Source organism: Stigmatopora argus, chromosome 6, assembly GCF_051989625.1.
Source record: "Stigmatopora argus isolate UIUO_Sarg chromosome 6, RoL_Sarg_1.0, whole genome shotgun sequence".
In the NCBI taxonomy this organism is placed as follows: Eukaryota; Metazoa; Chordata; class Actinopteri; order Syngnathiformes; family Syngnathidae; genus Stigmatopora; species Stigmatopora argus.
The window spans coordinates 19,167,083-19,186,866 of NC_135392.1; the positions used below are offsets into that span (position 1 = coordinate 19,167,083).

The window sequence follows — 19,784 nt, forward strand, 5'->3', positions numbered from 1 at the left end:
GAATATTTTTTTTTTTTTTGCTGCTAAATTGGTTGATTGGTTGATAATGCCATATATAGGTTAAATAGGGCGAAAAAACAATGTGGCTTCTTTAATTGGACGATTAATCTCTTCCTTGTGAGATTCATCAGTGGCACAATGTTATATATTGTTGGAATAATGATTCAAACCTTTTAAATCATTATTAGTAATATTTAATTAAAATAGGAAAACATCTTTCAACAAATTCTGCTTACAACTTGCAAGGAGGTGCCTTGTGACGTCGTCTCAGTCCACAAAGCATTCTGACGAGCGGCATACTCTTCGGTCCATTTAGCGGCACATAACCAAAACATTCAAAGGTAATCTGATTTAAACAATTGCATAAGCAAAAACAACTGTCTCAACTGTTTTGAACAATTGTATAAGCTTAACCGAATAACATCATGAAGGTTATAAAAACAACTGTCACAACAATCTGTTTTTATCGGAACACCTGCGTAAGAATTTGCACAATAAGCAAAACAACGGCATTAGAATTTGCACCAGTAAGCATAATAATTTCTTTATAAGGTAAACAGAGCAAAGCAGTTTAAGAGTCCTTGTAGATCCTGGAACTTGTATCTGGGGAAAGGGTTGAGGCGTATCTTCCAGTAATCAGTCCTCGGAGCAAGGACTCAGTGAATTGTTAAGTCTCTAGCTGTAGCCAGCTGTCCTGGAGAGTGACCTTGGAGTAAGCGTTTGTCTTTGTTGAAAGCACATATTAATTCTAACTCTAACATAAAAGCGATCAACACATATATAACTATATTGTTTAATATAGTTAGCATTACTATTCCTAATAAGCAAATATATTGTTTAATATAGTAAGCATGTATATTATAAGGCTTTATATTCCTAAATAAGCATTGCAAACACATTTATAATAATGATTACTCCAACATATATATATATATACATATATATACAGATATATATATATATATATATATATATATATATACAGACGCTCCCCTACTTACGAACATTCAACTTACGAACAACGGTACATATGAACATGTCTGCAAATTGCGTTTAAGTCCAAAAATGTTCGCAAGTCCAATTTTGTATTTCACGCCTTTTTCGGAGTAGTACTTCTTTCCGCCGCTAATACCGACGCCTGGCGCTGTGAGAGCTCAGCTCACCCAGCATCTACCTTCTTCTTCGTTGCAATGCGGAAGTGCGTGAATGTATCTCCAGTGTGCAAAGAACCTTTTTCATTTGTATCATTAAATATCTCATGCATCCAATATTGAATATGGTTGGTAAAAAGCTAAAGGCTTCTATTGAGGGAGTTGCAAGGAAGAGGCAAGCCATTTCTTCTGAAACGAGTGGCAATAATAACGAAGCTTGATGCGCGTGAGAGTGGTAAGCGTTTCACGGGCATTGAATCGTTCGACCGTCAGTACCATTTATAAACAGAAAGATCGAGCAGCAGGACCCAAATATTGAACGTTGCACAAAGTTTGCAAATCAATTGAATGATGCCATACAGTGCTACCGCATCATTTATGATGAAAAAAAGAAGAAAACTGTGCAATCGTCATTAGGTCGCTTCTTTTGGCCAGTTTCTAATACATAAATCTCTCTCTCTCTCTCTACAGTACTGTACATATTCTCTCCATTTTATCAATTTTTTTTTTTTTTCAGTACAAACCAATGCGTGTTACTTATACAAGCCTTAAACATACAAATGCACTTATATAAACCTTCAATATACTTATATCGGCCTTAAACATAAATTATAATACAAAATATAGCACTGAATCAACTTACAAACAAATTCAACTTATGAACCAGCTCGGAACCAATTGCGTTCGTAAGTAGGGGAGCGTCTGTATATGTATGTATGTATGTATGTATGTATGTATGTATGTATGTATGTATGTATGTATGTATGTATGTATGTATGTATGTATGTATGTATGTATGTATGTATGTATGTATGTATGTATGTATGTATGTATGTATGTATGTATGTATGTATGTATGTATGTATGTATGTATGTATGTATGTATGTATGTATGTATGTATGTATGTATGTATATATATATATATATATATATATATATATATATATATATATATATATATATACAGATACACATACACATACATACACACATATATACAGATACACATACATACACACATATATACAGATACACATACATACACACATATATACAGATACACATACATACACACATATATACAGATACACATACATACACACATATACAGATACACATACATACACACATATATACAGATACACATACATACACACATATATACAGATACACATACATACACACATATATACAGATACACATACATACACACATATATACAGATACACATACATACACACATATATACAGATACACATAGATGTACATGCATGCATACAGTAGGTCTTAACACAGCCATTTTTTTGTTAAAGAGCCTGACAGCTGATGGGAGGAAGGATCTGCGGAAGCGCTCCTTCCTGCAATGAGGGTGCAGCAGTCTATTGCTGAAAGAGCTTCGGAGAGACTCCACAGACTCATGCAGGGGGTGGGATTTGCTGTCCACGATGAACATCATCCTGGTCAGCATCCTCCGCTTTCCTACTTCCTCCACAGAGTCCAAAGGACAGCCCAGAACAGAGCTGGCCCTGCTGACCAGCTTATTCAGCCTGTTCCTCTCCCTCTCCCTGCTCCTGCATCCCCAACAGACCACTGCATAAAACACTGTAGATGCCACCACAGTGTCGTAGAAAGTCCTCAGCAGTGTCCTGCACACTCCAAAGGACCGTAGACTCCTCAGTAGGTAGAGGCGGCTCTGACCCCTTTTATACAGGGCATCTATGTTTGTGGACCAGTCTAGTTTGTTGTTGAGGTTAACACCCAGGTACTTAAAATTCTCCACGATTTCAATGTCTGTACCCTGGATGTTCACCTGAGTGGTCTGTTGAGGATTCCTCCGAAAATCGATGACCATTTCCTTTGTCTTACTGGTGTTGATGTAGAGGTGGTTTTGCCTACACCAGTCAACAAAGGCTGTGATGACTCCCCTGTACTCCAGATCGTTCCCGTCCGTCACTCATCCAACAATAGCGGTGTCGTCAGAGAACTTCTGGAGGTGGCAGGTGTTTGTATTATGTTTGAAGTCTGATGTGTAGAGGGAGAAGAGGAGTGGGGAGAGCACTGTGCCTTGTGAGGCCCCCGTGCTGCAAGCTACCACATCAGACGTACAGTCCTGGAGTCTCACATATTGTGGTCTGTCAGTGAGGAAGTCGATGATCCATGCGGCTAGGTGGTTCCTTACTCCAGCCTCTTCCAGTTTCCCTCTCAGTAGGACCGGCTGAATGGTGTTGAACGCACTGGAGAGGTCAAAAAACATCATTCTCAGCGTGCTTCCCGTGTTATCTAGGTCTGAATCTTATTACGCGTGTTGTGAGCACAATCATTAATGGAAATTGCTGAGTAATGATATTCAAAATGTTACTTTATGACACACTTTCATGATGTAAAATAAAAAACATACCCATAAACCTTTTAACAATACTTCCAACACATTTTTCACCCTGATTTTTAAAAAAAGATTTGTCCACAAAAGGTCATCATAACCGCAAATTTTATATCTCTCATTTTCTGAACCGCTTTATCCTCATTAGGGTTGCACGGGGTGCTAGAGCCAATCTCAGCTGTCTCCGGGCCAGAGGCAGGGGACACCCTGAATCTGTGGCCAGCCAATCGCAGGGCACAAGGAGATGGACAACCATGCACACACACACACCCATACCTAGGGGCAATTTACAGTGTCCAATCAGCCTACCATGCATGTTGTTTGGAATGTGGGAGGAAACCGGAGTACCCAGAGGAAACCCACACAGGCCCGGGGAAAAGATGCAAATTCTACGCAATTTTTTCTCAGTAATTTTGCTTTATCATGTTACATTTCCCACATGCATCTGAATAGACTAAACATCTTTGTTGGTGGAATTGTAACGTTTTTACACTATGTTTTTGAATTTTAACATCACCAATCATCTTTAACACTTCACAGAGCCAACTGTTCGACCATTAAGCATAAACGTCACTGCACTAACAGCGTTTGAGATCCAAGTGTCATGGGAGCCTGTCCAGCTAGCTAATACCAATGGCATCCTGAGAGGATATGAGGTGATGTGATGCACAATAACACAATGAGAATAATTGTATATCTTGTTTGGTTTTCATTTTAAAATGTGCATGTATCGTGCTTTTACCACTCCATTAATATTTTCTAACTGAAAAATAACTTCTATTATAAATAGCCTAATTTCTGTCTCTGACAATAAACCACACACTATGCATTAATGTGTGTGTTTAGATTCGTTACTGGCGACAGCATGAACGGGAAGCAGCAGCAGACCGTGTGCGGACAGCAGGGCTAGAAACAACAGCCAGGGTTTCTGGACTTCGTCCGAGCACGCGATATCATGTTGCAGTTCTAGCATATAACAGTGCCGGGACTGGCCCACCCTCACCACGGTCTACCGTCACCACAAGGAAACCACGTATGAATGATTAGCTTACATGCATGGGTGACAATACACAAGTAGGAATTGGTGGTGTAATCAATCTTATATTTAAATTTAAATTTACACCTGTCAAGAATCTACAACCTGTCAAGCCATAAAAACTTAGGACTTAGTAAAAATCAATAAAGAAACAAACCAAACGGGACTGACAGGGAGACAACGTGACCAAACGCAAGCAATATTCAGATGCCGACGTCACCAAACATTCTTCTTATATACCTCCCATGGCTAATCAAATTAACACAATACAGCTGGCTATGAGGGGAGGTGAAAACACGCACACACATACACACCTCCACCAGAATGTGACAACACCACATTTGGTATCGGACTGACACGTACTATACTATAGCAGTATATGTTTTTAAAGAAACCAATACAAGTAAATGAGAAACTAAAATATTATTAGTAAAATAAAATTTAAAAAGAGCGCAAGTTTTTAACATGGATGAGAGAAGCCTTTTTTGGAAGAGGATGCCTTCATGGACATTCTTATTCAAAGATTACCTGAATGTGCGGATCATCATGTGTGGGAATGCTGCTGCCTTCATGGTAAAGCCAGCCATAATCTTCAAGTTCGACCGTCCTCATGCTTCAAAAAACAAGATTATATTTATATATTATATTATAATATTTATATATTAATACATTACAGTCTTTTCATATGCTTACAACTGCAGTATTTCATAAATAAATTAATACAGATCATGACAGTTGTACGTGTGTATGTACGTATATTTTTGTATGGACGCGAAAAGATGTATGATAGTAAAAAAGGGGTAATCCTACTTCGCGTTTTTCAATTATCGCGGCCATGTCTGGTTGACATTAACCGCGATATTCGAGGGATGTCTGTAATGACAAAATGGAAATTATACACATTTATTATTTCTGTACTGCCCAATTACAAATCCCATACGAGATCTTGCTTAAATGCACTACTCAAAAAAGTAACACAATATTTCACCTTAAACCTACTAGACATTTATATTGTCCTTATGTAAGGAACAACACTTTGTTCTTGTTTTGTTTTTATGATCCTGTGGCAAGGTTCAACTATCCTTTCTCAACCCAACTATTGTACTCAAAGGGATTCCTCTTGTTAGCTTTATCAACTTGTGTTCATGTCAATATGAAAAATAGATTTGAAGCCTAAGGCTACATAGACTGCAATAACAGGTTTCTTTTTTGTGTGTCTTAGTAAGTAAACCTTAAATTCTCTAAATGCTTGGAATTTCAAAATGGGTTGAGAAAACATTGATCAACATTTTTGTCTATTTTCTGAGAATTTTCTGATTTACAGTCCGAAACTGTGACAAGATCATAATCGTATTTAGCTCTAAATATTTACTGCATTGTCAATGTAATAATGTCTTATTTTTGAATGAAGGGATGTAGAGTAATTATTTTTCCACCACCCAATTAATTGATTAATCAATTATCAAACTAACCATTAGATGCAGCGCTACAGTATCTAATGTTACAGAATAGCAGATATTTAGCCACATGTTGTGTTCATGGTTTACTACCACAAAGGTAACATCAAAGAAATTACGTTTCATGCCATAAGTGAACTATTAAGACATGACGAAGTGAACGCAATCCATTTGAATAATTGGAGACCATTTGGGCCTTTTTTCAGCTCCTAATCGCCCTCCTGGAAGCATTTCATGGAGGTCTGACGACTCATCCGTACTTGTGCAATGGGACCATGTGAAGGCCATGTACAATGAGTCAGCAGTGCTGGGATACAAGGTGAGTATTCTCCCCACTTGCTCCACCGGCTGTTGATAATGATCCACCTTGCTTGTGTCTTTTGCAATATCTGACCACCATAAGAGCCCAAGGTTGAAGTTATTAACCTCACCAGTTCATTTTTTCTTAAACTGAGTTTAATCTTAATTTAAAAATAATAATAATAATAATAATTATATATCTGAACTCCCAAAATAATCACATGGCGCATGATACCAGAAACGTATGTCGCTAATGTACCTTTGAACTATGGAGCAAAGAATTATTGCATACCAATAAATCTGTCTCTTGGGAAAATTAAATGGCTCATTAATCATTGATATTTTATTATTTTTAATCCACATTCAGGTTATTGTTTTACTTTAGTGAATAATAAAAGTGCTATATCGACTGGAATCAAAGTTCATATTAATACAATGAATATTCTTCATAATACAAAGAGCTTAGCTAAGTGTTTTTCTGGAGGTGGGGCATAACGGTATGTTCTATGAAGATAAGGACCCACCAAAATAGCAAACATTGAAGAGAGATGTTAAAAGATTTTTCATATTGCAATCACCTTTTTTTATACAATTTACAAATCTAAAAGTATGAATACTGTTTTTCAAGATTGGTATATTCATTATTGAAATTTTATATTTAAAATTTCTCTTGATTTTTATTTCTAGCCAGTGACGTATCCTAAAATTGTGTGAGAAATTGAATTTGTCTACGTCCAGGCAACACCCTTTCGGAACACAGAAAGGAAATGATTGTACATTTGTGGTTATGTAATACAACAAATTTCCGCTCTGATTTTTTTAAAAAATATTTCTTGTTCGAAAGAGACAACCATTTCAGTAATATGAACCATCAAAAGAATTTAGATATTTCGACATTAGAACCAATATGGCCGCCACAACATTTTAAACTTCGGTACTCGGATGATTCGCCTAAAGACGTTTCGCCGACGGACGTTTGACAGACGGACAGGTCGCCGAATGGACGTTCCACCGAACGGTCAATCGGCCGAACGGCTGTTCGGCCGAACGGAGCTTCGGCCGAGCGGAGGTTTCGCCGGCGCGCTCGCCCCGCCCCCGGATCGTGTGTGTACAAGTTTTGCAACCTCGGCCCCCGTTAGGATTTTTAATCCGGCCCGCCGAGTAGGTAAATCATATCCCTACGGTCATCGGAGGGGTTTCTCCCCGGAAACAGTGCTTTGTGGGCGGATTTTAATGACACATGCTGAGTTTCATTATCGAGCTCCATATATTTCCCGAGTTTGAGCACTTTAAAAATCGGCGGGGGTTCCCCCCGAGCCTATCTGAGAATAGTGTGCCGTGAGCGGACTGGGTTGGACGACGCCCCGCTGAATTTCTGCAGCTCCAGAAATTTTTCAAATTTGAGCCCCACACACATTGGAGGGTTTTTTTACCGAGCACAGTGCTCTGTGGGCGGACAGGGGTGACACATGCCCCGCTGGAATCCTGAGCACCATAATTTTTTTCTAAGCGTGAGCACCACACACATCGGCGGCGTTTTTTCCCGGGCGTAACCAAGGATATTGACACATGAGCGGATTGGGTTGGCTGATGCCCCGCTGAAATCCCGAGCCCCATAAATTTTTCAAAGTATGAGCACCACACACATCAACGGTGTGTTTCCCCAGTGCCTATCCGACATTTGATGTCGCAAATACAAATACTAGTATTTGTATTTAATCATTAAACGCTGTTTTCGGCTGGATTTGACCGAATTTGAGAGCATTTTGAGCCGTTTGGCGAATGGCTCTGTTCTTAAAATGGCCGACAAGCGACGGCGTCGAGCTCCGTTGCCTCACAACGCGCATCGGACATCTAGTCTGTATACACGAAGAATATGTGAATTTCCTTTGTCTTCTTTTAAATAAAATACTAGTATAAAATACAATGCTAGTATTGTACATACAAATACTAGTATTTGTATTGAATCATTAAACGCTGTTTTAAGATGGATTTTGAAAAATTTCTGGAGCTGCAGAAATTCAGCGGGGCGTCGTCCAACCCAGTCCGCTCACGGCGCACTATTCTCGGATAGGCTCGGGGGGAACCCCCGCCGATTTTTAAAGTGCTCAAACTCAGGAAATTTATGGAGCTCGATAATGAAACTTAGCATGTGTCATTAAAATCCGCCCACGAAGCACTGTTCCCGGGGAGAAACCCCTCCGATGACCGTAGGGATATGATTTACCTACTCGGCGGGCCGGATTAAAGATCCTAACGGGCCGTATATGGCCCGCGGGCCGAGGTTGCAAAACTTGTACACACACGATCTAGGGGCGGGGCGAGCGCGCGGATCACGTTTCAGCGAAACCTCCGTTCGGCCGAACCTCCGAACGGCCGTTCGGCCGAATGACCGTTCGGTGGAACGGCCGAATGACCGTTCGGTGGAACGTCCATTCGGCGACCTGTACGTCTGTCAAACGTCCGTCGGCGAAACGTCTTTAGGCGAATCATCCGGCCATGTTAAACTTCTGGTAAGAAAGTTGTAATTTCTGTCATTAAAAAGCATCAGGTTTTCGTCAAGATAGACTTATTTCTTTTTTCAAATTGAATAATTTGATATTTTGCATTTACAAACAAAGGCATATTACCTCCCTAATGATATTGACCCAAATACATCCAGCAGATGATCCTTGGGATTCATACAGTATCTCAGAAATACCACGTGCGATGATTTTTCTTAAGATTTTCCCCTCAAAGTAACACATTTGTATTCCCTATTAAAACCATGAATATGGAGGTGAAAATTGTGAATCAGGGGGCTTCTTATAAAAGAGAAATTGTAAAATTCAACGATTTTAAAGCAATTTTAAGGGTACGGCTTATACGTGGAGGCGGCTTATATGCGAAAAAATACGGTATTTGTGATTGCCACCATGTCCCCCTAGTTTCTTCTAGTGTTTCCTAAACCCAGAAAGTTGTAATTTGAAATGACTTTAATTCTGGGTTTAGTTTCAAGGTAACTTCAACTCTTAATTCCTTGATGACAGGTTTTGTACAAGCATGAGGGACAAGCAGTTTTGAAGGTTTTGGACATAGCGAAGACTTCAGTAAATCTGCCGCTACCCAAAGATGATGCGTATGTAGTATTGGAGATACGATCCTGGGGTGAAGGTGGAGATGGACCCTCACATGAGATTATTGTCTCAAGGGACTCAGGTGACAGTCATGTTATTGCTTTCTTGGTAAAGTTTTTTTTTAAAGATGTTATTGGGGAAAAAACTATATTTTGTTAATTGCAATATATGTTGATTCATTCATTTTCTGAACCGCTTTATCCTCACTAGGGTTGCAGGGGGTGCTGGAGCCTATCCCAGCTGACTTCGGGTTAGGGGCAGGGGACACCCTGGTGGCCAGCCTATCGCAGTTGATGTAATATTTTTAAAAATTGCAGATTTTTTTTCAAGATTACTTCAGTAGGTCTCTTTGCAAAGACATTGTTTGACTCCCCCTGACCACATTGTAATATATGGCGATATGCCCCAAAAAATCTATTTTAATAATTTATTTTAAACATTTTTATTTTGACATTGTTTGACTCCCCCTGACCACATTGTAATATATGGCGATATGGCCCCAAAAATTTATTTTAATAATTTATTTTAATTTATTTTTTTTAAATGTATTTCAGCATTTCCCAGTATTTTAGGATTGGAATAAAACTCAATAACCATGGCAATCTCTCCAATGAAGTCATACATTATAATATGCTATAATTCATTCATTTTCTGAACCGCTTATCCTCACAAGGGTAACAGGGGGTGCTGGAGCCTTTCCCAGGTGACTTTGAGCCGGAGGCGGGGGACACCCTGAATCGGTGGCCAGGCAATAGCAGGGCACAAGGAGACAGACAACCATTCACCCTCACACTCATACTTAGGTGCAATTTAAAGTGTCCAACCAGCCTACCATGCACGTTTTTGGAATGTGGGAGGAAACCGGAGTACCCGGGGAGAACATGCAAACTCTACATAGGTGAACCGACCTGGATTCTAACCCAGGACCCCAGAACTGTGAGGCCGACGTGTTAACCACTCATTCACCAGGCCACCCACATTTTAATATTCCAAAAAAAGTAAAAATTTTTCAAGATTAAAATCATTATGGCTGCCTCTGTGTAGAGGTTCACTCGCCTGACTTCAGCGCGGGCAGCCGCAGGCTCAATTCCCGCTGGTGGCGGTATGAGTGGGAGTGCGGAGGGTCGTTTTTCTCTCTGTGCGCCCTACGACTGACTGGCGACCGGTCTAGGCTTTGCCCGAAGACAGCTGGGTTAGGCTAACCCTGACCCCTGCAACCCTGTCGAGGATGGGCGGTATGGAGGATGAATGAATAAAAAATCATATTACAAGAATTAAGCAATACATTGTAACATTACAACATTAAAATTTACTAAAGAAAAAAATATGAAACATGAACTGGAAGTTGTTTGGTTTCACGAGCTTCAACTTTTGGTGACATAAGGTCTGTGTTAACACAAAACTGCTTTTAGCGTAATATTTGGACATTGAACTAATATTAAAGTAATCATTATATTAATTATTTTTACGTTACCTGAAGTGGAAGATATTCATGGTCCGCGGACCTCCACATTTTGTAAGATAAGATCATGTGAAGTATTAGAAAATTAGAAACATAAATACCTTTTTTTAAATTTATTTGATTCATGTTGATAAAACTTGAATGGGAATGACTATACATAAAGCAGTATGCACAAAAGACTAACGAAAGAAGAATATGATATATGATTTCTGGATGAGTCATGTGCAGCAATCAAAGAGCCATGTATGGCTCGTGAACCATAGATTCCTGACCTCTGCTTTAAACAAACCAACCCCATAGCCCAAAAAAAATAGGATGCTGTGCGGAGTTTGCATGTTTTCCCCGGGGTTACGTGGGTTGTCTCCGGGTTCTTCGGTTTCTTCCCCATCCCAAAAACATGCATGAACACTCTAAATTGTCCCTAGGTATGAGTGTGAGCGTGAATGATTATCCATTTCGCTGTTCCCTGTGTTTGGCTAGCCATCAATTCAGGGTGTTCCCCTGCCTGTTGCCCATAGGCTAGGGATACCCTCCAGCATTCCCCCGTGATCTTTGTCAGGGTAAACGGTACGAAAAATGAATGAATGAGTGAGTCTTCATGTAAAAGGTGTTTGGGGTATTGGTAACTGGGGGGGTCATTTTATTAAATGTGTCTTTAGACATCTGTTCCTTTGGTTTAGTGAGTTGGATTTGGCTTGACCGGACATTTTGTTCGTCGAACGGACGCTTAGTTGCCGGACAGTTCGTCAAACAGACATATCGTCGCCGGACATTTTGTCGACGGGGAATTCGTTGTCGGACACTCGCGAAGGATTGTTTTTAAAATAAAAGGCAATAAATAAAATTATTTTATTAAAAATGTTATTAAAAAGAAGACAAAGGAAATTCACATATTCTTTATTAAAGAAAATAGCACATTTAGCACACACAAAAGAGCACATTTAGTACTTGCACACGCTCAAATGTTAGTGTTTGTGTTGTCGAGCGAGTTTTTGCTGTTTTATTTTCTTTAATAAGGAATATGTGAATTTCCTTTGTCTTCTTTAATAGTGGTTAAGGTTAGGCAAACTGTCTGGCGACGAAGTGTCCGCCGACGAATTGTCCGTCGACGAAGTGTCCGGTCGACGAACTGTCCGGCAACGAAGCGTCCGTTTGACGAACCGTCCGGGGACGAAGCGTCCGGCGACAAAGTGTCCGCCGACGAAATGTCCGGGTACCGGATTTGCGGTTTTAGAAATCGGAAAGAACGGAAATATAAAAAGGAGTATGCATTATAAGTATAAGTATCAATAATTGTCTAATGTATTTGCCTTTTTTTCAGGAACTGGTATGATGGTACAGAGCAATGCAATAATCTACAATCATTCACTCCTCGTCTTTGGATTGATTCTTCTCACTATTGTGGCAGTCCTGTGATTTCATTCAGATTTTCGTTAATTAACTTGAACTGAAATCGTAAGTGTCTTCTGTCTCAAAACGGTTTTGGAAAGAATTTTTAAAATAAACAAAATCACATTTTATTTTAAAAGATCTTTCATTGTTATCGGGGGTGTACGTAGGCCTGACTGATTGTTTAATCCTCCGCTGGAGTCGGTCAACATTTTAAAGTCAAAATCAAATCTAAGCTTGTCATGCCCAGATTCATGCATTTTGACACGACCACAATGTAGATATAGATATGGTTAAATAGTTTCTGTCTTAATTTAGCAGGTGTCATAATATATACCATTTAGGAACTACAACCCATTTAATTTGGTCCTTTGAGGTTCTGGGTCTGCAAAGTCCAGTACATTATTTGGATTTATATATTTTTTTTATTGATTACTTCATGGATAGCATTTGCAATGTTTGGACTATAATTAGGAAAAAAATATCAGAGCATTAGAGAATTATTTATGACCAAATTCGTAGATGCCTGCACTTTTAGGTTCAGTATTCAGAGTAAGGAACCTTTGACTTTTGTCAGTGCTTCTTTGTCCTCAATTCGGCAATTACTTTTAAGGCCGTGGGGGGAAAAAAAATAATTTAAAAAAATACCAAACTCTTACTGGCTTGCAATATAAAATCAACTGGTCATGTACAAAGAGGAAATTGTAGAACTGTGCAGATTTTTGCTTATCCCCCTCTGCTAATGTCAGATTAGGATCTTAGATATCTTAATTTGTTTTAGGATGCAATAGAGACCATTTTAAATGAGTAATATTTCTGTTAAATGTAAATCATGCTAATAAGTTCAGTGCCAGTTTTACCAAGTATTAGCAGCAGGAATTAGCATGTTACAGCTGTTGAAGTGGACTACATAATAATGTAAGCAAGACAAACACCAGATAAAGTTATAGTAAACTGTGTAAATTGCTGTATTTGTTCAATTCACTTTGTATTTAAAAAGGATTAATCAACAAAAAAATTAAAATGGCCAAATACAAACTTCTGCTAATTTGTGTGTGGCCTGGTCTTTCACTTGGCTGTAATCATACACTAACCATCCATCTCAACTAGAGAACCATTCTTCTCTCATATCCACTTCGTCGGTAAAGAGAAAAAGAACAAACGAATGTAGACTTACACCATCGGTGACTTGTAATTAAAGACATGTATACTGTGTTATTTGTCACTTGAAAAAAAAAACATTTATTTATTTTCAGGAGAGTTGTACAAAATAATGTATTGTATTTTGGTTTTATTGTTCTTTTTTCTTTAATAATCATAGTTGATGTTTATAATAATGACAATTGTCATCTAATGTGTTTTACTTTATTTTCAGATTTTTTGGTTTTAATAATGAGTCAGTATTAGATTGCTAATAGTAATGATTAGGTTGGCCACCATAAAAAAATGTCAACATTATCAAATGTCTTGACAGCTCCGATGTAAAACTTTATCTCTTACTACAAAGGGAGTGGTAAAACACAGGTCTAGTGATTATGTGAACTTTTTTTTAATGATAATAACCAACAACAAAAAAATAGCTGAGCGACTGTATTGATGGTTACATGTAGTCTTTCTTTTTTGTGCTGGTGTTGCCTTAATATTATTGAGTCTCACAATTTTTTGTAAATTCCAAACAACAAAATGCTTTGTGCGTACAGCAGCCCAAAATACATTTCGACTTTTGAAAAACCTTTGTTTTACATTTCATTTATTTATGTTTATATTATTTTTGTATATTGCTCCATTCAAATATAAGGTTTGTGGTCAGGATGAATCTTGACATAAGCTGAACCATAAGATTGTAATACCTGTATCTGTAATACATGCATGCAAACAATAAATATCTGTTTTAACACAACCTTAATGTGTCCGTATAGCAGAGAAAAATGTAGTTTCAAAATATGGTGTATGAGTATTATAAAATGTATGTTCACATTCAATTTTACAGTTTTTTTTCTGATTTCACTGTGTCATGGATAAATTGTAGCCTGTCTTTATTGACTTTGGGCCTAAGAAACAGTATACACCCAGGTCATGCAAGCAAATAAGAGTGAAGGCATAGAAAGACAACCGATTTATATCCTTCTAACAAATTTGATAGCTGATGATGGGTTTATGTGGCGGCCCAGCGGATGAGTGGTTAGAGCATCAGACTAAAAGTTCAAATCCAGGGTTTGAATCCAGGTCGGTCCTCTTGTGAGGAGTTTGCATGTTCTGGTCGGGCCTGCGTGGGTTTTCCCTGGGAACTCTGTTTTCCTCCCACATTCCAAAAACATGCATGGTAGGCTGGTTGGACACTCTGAATTGCCCCCAGGGATGAGTGTGAGTGTGAATGGTTGTCCGTATCCTCGTGCTCTGCGATCGTCTGGCCACCAATTCAGGGTGTCCCCCGTTTCATGCCTGAAGTCAACTGGGATAGGTTCCAGCACAACATGAATGAATGAAGGGTTTGTCTGGCCTTAACTCAGACTGGGCTGATATTTAATCAAAAAGACGCCCACTTATGGTCGTTATCAATTGTACTTTGTCACCTATTAGTCTTACTAATCTATTAGTCATTTAGGAGCAAAATATAAATTCAGCGAGTGTGGCCAAACTGCACTGCTTCTTTGGATCCACTTGATGAGGTAAGATCTAATAATTTTGATGAAATGAACTAGAAAAATTGAGTTCTTAATGAGCTTCAGCTTGTCATTGTAAAAGTTCACTATATATTTAGTTAAAAATGAATGCAATCCCTGCAGCAATTCTTTTTTCCCATAAGAGATAGTTTTGTGTTTTTCTCTTTTGGCCTTTTTCCATTTACATTGTTCTTGTCATAATTAGGCTCGTAGGTCCAACCGACTGCCTCAACACAGCGCAATGGCAAAATTCCTCACAGGTAAATTTCTGCTTCAAATAGCGACTCAAAAAATCTAACATAATTGCCTAAAATAGCACTTTGCTATATTAAAATGTAGGTGTAAATTCTGTTATGTTTATACCATTTAACATTGCATGAATCATTTTTACATATTCTTATAGCTTTTATACGATCATTTTTCTTAGAAAATATTTAATAATGCTGCATAATGAGGCTGTGCTCTTCCACCAAAAGACTACAGTATGTTACACCTATTAACCCTTCCTGCTCCCTTTGCTTTTGCAGCTCTAGGCATCCTCCTAGCCTTGCATATGGGTAAGCAGTTTGCATGACTTACCTTATTAACCCATAATAATAACTTTATTTCTACAGCATCTTAGTTTATAAAGTGCACCGGTTCACCAATGAAATAACCCAACTGAGACCCGGACAGGTTTTTTTTGCCCGCTGATGTAAAATTCAATGAAGAAACAAACATTGACAGGATTGCAAACTGTATAGTCGTTCATATCAGTAGCAAAAATGTATTTCACATCAAGCCATATAATTTCGGTACACCTATTAAATTATGTTTTTTAATATCTCGGGTACCTTACCAACCAGGTACACTACGTTAAACTAGAGCCACAAAAATGTACACAGTCATACGCTCTTAAAAATGGCAATGGCTAATTAATAAACCAAATGAGTGCTTTGGCATACTGTGGGTACACCTTAAGATTTTGTGATCACTCATCCTATACTATTTTTTTCCCATTAATATGAATGCAAGACAAAGTATGGATGTATAACTGTGTGACTCAATCAATCATTTCAGTTTTAGTGTCTTACTAAACAACGAAAATACTAAATTATGAAGTCATTCTCAGAGGTAAAAAAATACTAAGTCAAAATATTTGTATCTGCTCTCAGCCTCATCCAATAAGTTGGTGTGCCACATGACCAACTGGGCCCAGTATAGGCCTGGGCCGGGCAAGTTCACCTCAAACAACATTGACCCCTTCCTTTGCACGCATGTTATCTACTCGCTTGCCACCATCAACACCTTTAACCAAATCACCCCCATTGAGTCGAACGATGAGCAGCAGTACACCAGACTCAACAACCTAAAAAAATTGTGAGATCCTCTTTAGTTTTTGTTATGCTTTGAGCTATTTTTTTATTCTCACTGATACTGATACCCACTGGTACTCAAGTTGATTTCATTTATTTTTGTGTTTAAGTAATCCGGCACTAAAGACTCTGCTGTCAGTTGGAGGCACAGTCAATGGAATGAGCCCGTGAGTAGCCTCTGCCAAATCATTGCAAAATTGTTCCTGCTCTGTCCTCATTTTCCCTTTACTACATGTGTGCCAACAGATTCATTTCCATGGTTGCCAAGGCCGAGAATCGTGCTGCCTTCATTAAGTCAGCCCTCAGCTTCCTCCGAACTCATAACTTTGATGGGTTGAATTTGGCATGGGAATACCCAGCACACAATGGAAGCCCAGAGCAAGACAGGGAGAGGTTCACTTTGCTGGTCAAGGTTAGTTCTTACATGATGGCATCTGAAGAAAAAGATAAATAAATAAGAGCGACAGTGATAAGGAAAAAAACAGACCAAAAATGTAGGTTAAGTTGTTTTCCTGGTTGTGTTTGTAGGAGTTGGTTGCTGCTTTTGAAAAGGATGCCAAAGACTCCAGAATGACTCAGCTCCTGCTATCAGCTAATGTCGGCTCAATCCGCACTACCATCGATAGAGCTTATGAAGTCAAACTGATTTCGGGGTAAGATGGACCCATTCAAAAAACTGATGTATAAAGCTGCTAACCAACCAAAATATAATAAATAACATCCACGTAATATCTCAAATGGTCTTTAACAGGTATTGGTAATGGCGCACTGATATAATGAAGTGTATTTCTGTAAAATGGAAGTACAGATGATGCAAATGAACGGAGAAGGTTCTAAGTTTTACTAATTGAAAAATTGTGAAAAACCCACAGATATCTTGACTTCATCAACCTCATGACCTATGACTACCATGGACACTGGGAGGCAGCTACCGGACACAACAGCCCTATGTACTCGAGTTCAATGGACGTGGGAACTCATGTTAATCAAAACATTGTAAGAATCGCACCGCAAATATTCATATTTTTTCAACCTTTGAATAACTCAGTATTCATATTGGTTCCCAAATTTTAGAACTCTTCTGTGTCCTATTGGCTGGCTCTGGGAGCACCAGCAGAGAAGTTGCTCTTGGGTTTCCCTTCATATGGAAGAACCTATCGCCTTAGCACTGGTGCTGCTGGACTAGGAGCACCGACAAACGGACCAGCTGATGCTGGGCCCTACACTCGCACCTCGGGTTTCTGGGCTTTCTATGAGGTCAAATATTTTGGATCCAGATAATGATCTTGTTTTAGCAAGCTCAGCCAACTCTAGCTATTTTTAAGAAGAACCCCTAGAGTAATATAATAATTTAAATTACTTTTAGCAGATCTATCAAGACTCAGAAAATATTGTGTTCAATGATTATTCATACACATCTACAAGATGAAAGAATAGGCCACTCCCTCTTTCAAAAGAAAAAATGTTTTATTAGTAGTTAGCAGTAAATAATCCATTCATCCATCTTCCATACCGCACATCCTCGTAAGAGTTGCAGGGTAGCTGGAGCCCAACTCAACCGACTTTGGCCAAAAGGTAGACTACACCCTAGAATGGTCGCCAGTCAGCCTTAGGTCACACGGCACTCACAATCAGACCACCACCAGCGGGAATCGAGCCTGCGCCTGCCCCCACCATGACCCTATATCTGAAAAGTGGTTTGGAGTCTTAAAGAAAACAACATTTGGGGACGGCTATAAATGGCTAAATAATTTCCAAACAGATAGGACCCATCGCTACCCTTACTTACCCTGTTGGCAATTTAATCTTCAATTTACAAGCTTGGCAATCAATATTGAAAAAACAAATGCTTTGACACTCCGAGTGGGGGAATAAAAGACACGCAAAATAGACATTTCTGGTGTGGAACATTTGGATTAGAAAATTACAATACACCGTTGGTCGTTAATTTAAAAATATTCTGTTCCAAAATTAGAATTGTAATGATTAGAACAATTAATAAGAAGATACTAATCATGGATTTTTTACATTCCTTCTTCTGTCAGGTTTGTAATTTCCTCCCCAGTGCTCAAGTTGAATGGATTGACGAACAAAAAGTTCCATATGCCACCATTGGCAGTTCTTGGGTAGGCTACGATGACAGGCGCAGCTTCTCCTCCAAGGTAAGCAAACAGATTTATCTGCAACCATTTGTTTTGTTGCCCCTCAATGAAGGTGATCCTTTGGTTTATTTATATATTTATATATCTATATATATATATATATATATATATATATATATATATATATATATATATATATATATATATATATATATATATATATATATATATATATATATATATATATATATATATATATATATATATATATATATATATTATATATATATATATATATATATATATATATATATATATATATATATATATATATATATATATATATATATATACACACCTCTCAATAAATAGGTGAAAGTGGTGGATTATCTTTTGTTAAGCAGCGACAGCAGGATTTAACTTCTTAACAGGTCAATTTTACACCTTAATCCAATTATAGGTTGAGTGGATGACAGGCATGAACCTGGGAGGTGCTCATGTGTGGACTCTTGACATGGATGACTTTAGTGGATCTTTCTGTGGGGCTGGCTCTTATCCTCTGATCAACCACCTCAGGATGTCAATGGGTGAATGCTATCTCTTGACCTTACTGTAAAATTCCATTTCAGTTTTATATTGTTAGATGCGCGGCAGCAGACAATTTCTTAACTCATTAACAATTTCTTTAAAGTGCCTTATTTACAAAGCATGTTTGACTTAACAGGCTTCTCCCCTAAGCCGACCACCACCCCAGCTCCGACCACCACAAAGGACCCCATAGCCGAGTTCTGCCTTGGTCGCCCCGATGGCCTGTACACAAACCCAGCTGACAAAACCACTTACTTCCAGTGCTTCATGGGAAACACCTACCTGCACCACTGCCAGCCTGGTCTCATCTACTATGATTCTTGCAAGTGCTGCAACTGGTCTTGATGCAACAGTGTTGAAATACATTGGAGGCAAAGTCTGCAATGTTAATTGAACATCTTAACAAAAATTAACAGCTATCTAACTAAGTAATCAAACTGTCGAAAACTCATTAAACAAAATGCATTGCTATTAAATAACACTTGTTTCAGGATTTTTAATTTCAATATATCAAATTAAGAATGGGTATTTAACATAAATGTTTAAGCATTCATCACTGATTTTGTACTCCACGGATGTGATCCTCATGCAATCCGTGGGCCGAAAGCGGGCCATCAAGGGCTCCTTCCAGCCCGCGGGATTGTTCTACTTGACAGGCACAATGTCGCTTCTGTACATGCAGAATGCTTTGCTTCAATTTCGTCACACGCAGTTTCTGCGTGTGATGACAAGTAGGCTTTTTTGTGTTGTGATAACTACAACAGGGGCCTATGTCCGATTATTA

At 38.6% G+C, this 19,784-nt stretch overlaps 2 protein-coding genes across 2 annotated transcripts in view; both read left to right on the forward strand.

Annotated features, from left to right (window-relative positions):
- Positions 1–14,192, forward strand: part of cntn2 (contactin 2) — a 78,008-nt gene extending 63,816 nt beyond the window's left edge. The window contains exons 20-24 of the mRNA XM_077602137.1: positions 4,073–4,188; positions 4,379–4,565; positions 6,232–6,344; positions 9,355–9,523; positions 12,225–14,192. Coding sequence (XP_077458263.1) covers positions 4,073–4,188; positions 4,379–4,565; positions 6,232–6,344; positions 9,355–9,523; positions 12,225–12,319 — 680 coding nt within the window. The 3' untranslated portion in view covers positions 12,320–14,192. The remainder of the gene's footprint in view (positions 1–4,072; positions 4,189–4,378; positions 4,566–6,231; positions 6,345–9,354; positions 9,524–12,224) is intronic.
- Positions 14,193–15,170: 978 nt separating this feature from the next.
- Positions 15,171–19,436, forward strand: chia.1 (chitinase, acidic.1). Its single transcript, XM_077602138.1, has 11 exons — positions 15,171–15,215; positions 15,483–15,512; positions 16,110–16,314; positions 16,421–16,477; positions 16,557–16,722; positions 16,839–16,963; positions 17,183–17,306; positions 17,385–17,567; positions 18,356–18,472; positions 18,873–18,999; positions 19,137–19,436. Exons 1-11 carry the CDS (start codon positions 15,197–15,199, stop codon positions 19,343–19,345), a joined length of 1,362 nt encoding a protein of 453 aa, XP_077458264.1. The 5' UTR covers positions 15,171–15,196; the 3' UTR covers positions 19,346–19,436.
- The last annotated feature ends 348 nt before the right edge of the window (positions 19,437–19,784 follow it).